At 55.2% G+C, this 4,461-nt stretch overlaps 1 protein-coding gene across 1 annotated transcript in view; it reads left to right on the plus strand.

Annotated features, from left to right (window-relative positions):
- The first annotated feature begins 377 nt into the window (after window positions 1-377).
- LOC104530124 (chromodomain-helicase-DNA-binding protein 6-like) overlaps window positions 378-4,461 on the plus strand; it is a 15,222-nt gene continuing 11,138 nt past the window's right edge. The window contains 3 exon segments of the mRNA XM_010174618.1: window positions 378-619; window positions 3,042-3,250; window positions 4,340-4,461. The exon segment at window positions 4,340-4,461 is cut by the window's right edge and continues 1,441 nt beyond it. Coding sequence (XP_010172920.1) covers window positions 378-619; window positions 3,042-3,250; window positions 4,340-4,461 — 573 coding nt within the window.

Here is a 4,461-nt window from a genome sequence, read left to right on the forward strand (position 1 = left end):
AGCCAAGGGTGACTAGAAGCCATTAGCCTGCCCTTGCCCATGCAGTTGCCTGTGTGAGATGAGTGTGCAAGGTCTCTGCAGTGGGCCGTGCTGGCAGATGCCATGGGCTGGCTGGCCCTACTGCTGAGCAGGTTGCTATGGTCCTCTCACATGTGTGGCCTGGACGGTCCTTTCTACCCCCTGGACGGTCATTCCTACCCCGATCTCTGCCTCTGGGCTATCTCTGAAGGAAGCTCGGACATGATGAGGCTGTGAGCCAGCAGTTTCTGGGGTGCAGAGGTCCAGAGATGGTCATCTGGCCTCCCTGGTATCCCCCATGGAAGGAGGAAAGCGAGGGACATGGGAATCTGTGGCTTTGAGTGGTGCATTCAATACTAATGTCCTTGCTGATGTTTGAAGCCCAGGATGGCTCCGACTCAGACAGATCCTGCTGGCCTGTCTCATCTGCCCTCACAGCCAGACTGCGGAGGCTCGTCACTGTCTACCAGCGCTGCAACCGCAAAGAGCTGCCTCCCCGTGCCGAGATGCTGGTGCCTGGTAACCATGGATACTGGCTGCAGGATGAGATGTTCAGGAGAGCCTCGGAGATGGACTCAGTGAACAAAGAAATGCAGAAAAGGTAATGCAGCAGAGTCCTTTCCAAAGCTCAAATCCTTACCCGCCTGTGTTCACGCAGGTAAATGTCACCACGGCTGTCCATGCAGCCAGCTGCCCACGTGAGGGAGGCGCGTGGGTCCCTGCTGGGCACGGAACGCTGCTCCTGGCCATGAGGGAACCTTGTGGCTCCACCAGGCAGCCCAGACAAGGAACTGCATTGTAGTTTGCAGGTAGCAGCTGGTGAGGACAGGCTGAGAGAGTTGGTTGTTTAGCCTGGAGAAGAGAAGGCTCCGGGGAGACCTTCTAGAGGCCTTTCAGTACTTGAAGGGGCCTATAAGAAAGATGGGGACAAATGGTTTTAAACTGACTAGATAGAAGGAAGAAATGTTTCATGCTGAAGGTGGTGAGACACTGGCCCAGGTTGCCCAGAGAGGTGGTAGAAGCCCCATCCCTGGAAACATTCCAGGTCAGGTTGGACGGGGCTCTGAGCAACCTGGTCTGGTTGAAGATGTCCCTGCTCACTGCAGGGGGTTGGACTAGGTGACCTTGAAAGGTCCTTTCCAACCCAAACCATTCCATGATTTTATAATTCTGTGACACAGTGGAAGGAAGCAAGGGGACAGCTCTCTAGGGTCAAATCCAGCGTGTGCTGGGCCAGGGATTGCCCTCCAGCCCCAGGAGTGCAGGTGCTGCAGTGTTGTGCACTTGGAACACGTCGTGGTTGAGCGGTGACAGATGAGCGCTGTCACAGCCCACGTGCGTGGCTTTTCTGCCCCTCGTGGCTCTCACGCTGCTGCATTAGCCACCTGCCTGTGGCCTCAGGAGCCCAGTGGTGCCATATCCTGGTTGTGGTGTGCTCCCATTTCGTTTGCATCCCAGTAAGTGGAAGGATGGTGGGACCATCCTGGCACCCTGAGTGGCTCTGCAGGGACCAGGGAGGGTGTGCAGCAGGGTGACAGTGACATTCCCTCCATCTCTGCCAGTCCCCAACGTGCAGCCCTGGGACTCCCTGGATTACTGGGACATTCTGTGGCCAACAGTCCTTGAATGGCTTTGTCTGCTGTGAAAATGTCCCCATGGCAGGAACCCGTGTAACCACCTGGTTGGTATCCATGCTGCCCTGTGCTCTCTCTTCACTACCTCCTCGTATGGAAATTGCTCCAGCCCAATGATCTTCTCTCTCCCTCTGGACCCCTTCCAGTTGTACCGTCCCCTCTTCAAGGTGGCGGCATCAGTGCTTATGCTGTGGACACCACAGCAGCCGGGTCTTTCCTGCCCTTTCATTCTCAGGGCTTTTATTTTTGGCTCTCCTCACAGGAGTGTTCTAGGAAGTGTCCCACCAGCCTTTAATTTGTGGCCTTTCAACAAACTCCCCGTTGGGCTCCTTGATTTCAATAACTGATTTCGTTTATTAACTTTCTTCTTCTTTTTCTTCTTTTTGGAATGAAATACCACTGCAGAGGGCTCACACCCCCTGGGAGCAGGGGTGGAAATGCTGGTCCGGGAGTATTTTGGTCAGCTGGGGGGTGCTGTCACCCTCTCTGCTCTCCCTTGACATATCCCAGCTGCTTGCTGGTGCTGGCTCAGAGCTGTAATTCAGAGGAGCTGAGATTTGCCTTTAAGCTTTCTTCAGCCCACAGCACTCCCTTTTCTCTGCCGTGACTTGCTCCTCCACTTGCCCTGCAGTTTGCACCCTGGCCTGTTCTCTGTGGCCCGTTCCTCTGCCCTCTGTTTGCCCAGGGCTGTATTTGCCCAGGATGCTCTTCACCATCTCTGTTCTGGATCGTTCCTTTGAGTGACCCCCATGAAGTGAAAGCTCAGAGAGTCCAAGCCAGACTGCAAGTTGTGCTCTATCAGTGCTGTAACTGACACTCCTCATCACCAGGGCTGCTTTTCTTCAGTGGGGAGGGAGTGATACCCACCCCTGGCACCTGGAATTCCACAGGAGTCAGCAGCAGGGATGGTGTTTGTTACTGGGATCCTTATGGCAATGAACCCCAGTCCCAGTTTCCCTTTGGAAGAGGCTGGATGAGAGCTGTGTCTGCAGGACCTTCCTTTCGAATTCCTGGTACACAGAGTTGGCCTTTCCATGGAGGTGATGAGACAACTTGATGTGGCAGGAGGCAAGTAGGTGAGACAGGTTTGTGCCTCCACAGAAGCTGTTGGAGCCTGTGCCCCATAAGCAGCATGGCCAGGACCTGCACTGAGTGTTTTCTCAACAGTGAGCCGAGAGCCAGAGCACCCATGGCCTTCGTTCCTCCTCTCTATGCACCACAAGGCAGAGGATCTCAGGTTGTGGTGATCTCCCCAGTGTGCTCCTCCTGGCAGCTCCTGTAAAACTGGTGGGCTAGATAGTCCTCTCTGAGCCTCCCTGCCTGGTGCCTTGCCCATGCTGGGACCAGAGCGTGTCTCAGTGGTGTTCATGTCTCCTCACTGCCCCACAGGTGGACCAGGAGGGAGCAGGCAGATTTCTACCGCACTGTCTCCTCCTTTGGGGTTGTCTATGACCAAGAGAAAAAGATGTTTGACTGGACCCAGTTCCGAGCCATCTCTCGACTGGAGAAGAAGACAGATGAGAGCCTGGAGAAATACTTCTTCAGCTTCGTGGCCATGTGCAAGAATGTCTGTGGTCTCCCACTGTGGAAAGAGGATGGTGAGTGGAAAGTGCATGGCCAGTGTGGGGGTAACAGTAGGTCCATGTAGCCATAGGTCAGAAATGGTCCCATTGCTCTCGTGGAGCAGGAGAGCACGGGAGGAGTTTCGGGGGCAGTTGGAGACAGGGAGAAGCCAGGCAGGCTGTGGGATTGCAGAAGCCACTTGTATTTCTGGCTGCCATGTCACCACCATGTACCACTCCCCAGCATGATGGGAAGGTAGGGCAGCCCTGTGGGCTCCAGCCCCTGCTCTCACAGAGCTCTCCCCTGAAATCCAACCAGTTTTATCCAAGACAGCAACCTCTAGATGTGGGGGAGGAGAAGCAGCAGATCACATCTCCACACACTGGAGCTGGGGGTTGTTTGGGTGAGCTGTAGTGCTGCTTTCTTTCCAAGCATCTCTCTGCTGGCACCGGACAGAGTCTGTGCACTGCCCGTGCTGTGGCCTAGCTCTGCTATGGGGTAAAGGGAGTCTGAGCCCAGCGCAGGAGGCTTGGGAAGCCTGGCCAGTGCACAGGGCATCTGTTGTCTCCAGTGGGTTGGTGCCGTGCAGGATGTGGCAGGTGAAAAGGGGGCTATTTAAGTGTAAAGTTATTTGTTTCTAACAGCAGCAGAAAGGTTTTCATCTCAGACCTGTCAGGAGGTCTGCTCTCAGCTGCAGTTCTTTGGATGTGTGTGTTGATGCCTTAGGTAGATGTTCCTCATCAAAAGAGCTGCATGAGTTCAGGGACTCCCTTCTCTGAGAGCCTGCTGAAGGGCTACCAGAGGCTCAGACCCCAGGGAGCCACTCCACCAGCCACAGCTGCAGCAGTGCTGACGCTGATGGAGCTCAGGCCAGACTCTGACATCCTCTGCGGCCGAGTGCCGCTCTTGAGCTGGCTGCTAAAGTCAAGGGAGTTGTCTGCCATGTGTCCATTTGGTGGCAAGTGAATGGAAAGTGGTGAGACTGGGAAAAGAAGCCTCAGTGGTGGCTAAAGCACTCCCCCCACCTCACCTGCAGTCTGAGCGAGAGTTAAAACTCACCTTGCTTGTCACTTCCTCCTTATCCGTCTGTGTAAGGCACCTTGGCTTTTCTGTCCCTGCTGTAGGTCCCCCAGACCCTGACATCTACGTGGAGCCCATCACGGAGGAACGTGCTGCCAGAACCCTCTACCGTATCGAGCTGCTGCGAAAGGTGCGCGAGCAAGTGCTCAAGTGACCGCAGCCCCAC

The sequence above is a fragment of the Antrostomus carolinensis genome, unplaced genomic scaffold (genome assembly GCF_000700745.2).
Source record: "Antrostomus carolinensis isolate BGI_N321 unplaced genomic scaffold, ASM70074v2 scaffold35988, whole genome shotgun sequence".
Lineage (NCBI taxonomy): Eukaryota > Metazoa > Chordata > Aves > Caprimulgiformes > Caprimulgidae > Antrostomus > Antrostomus carolinensis.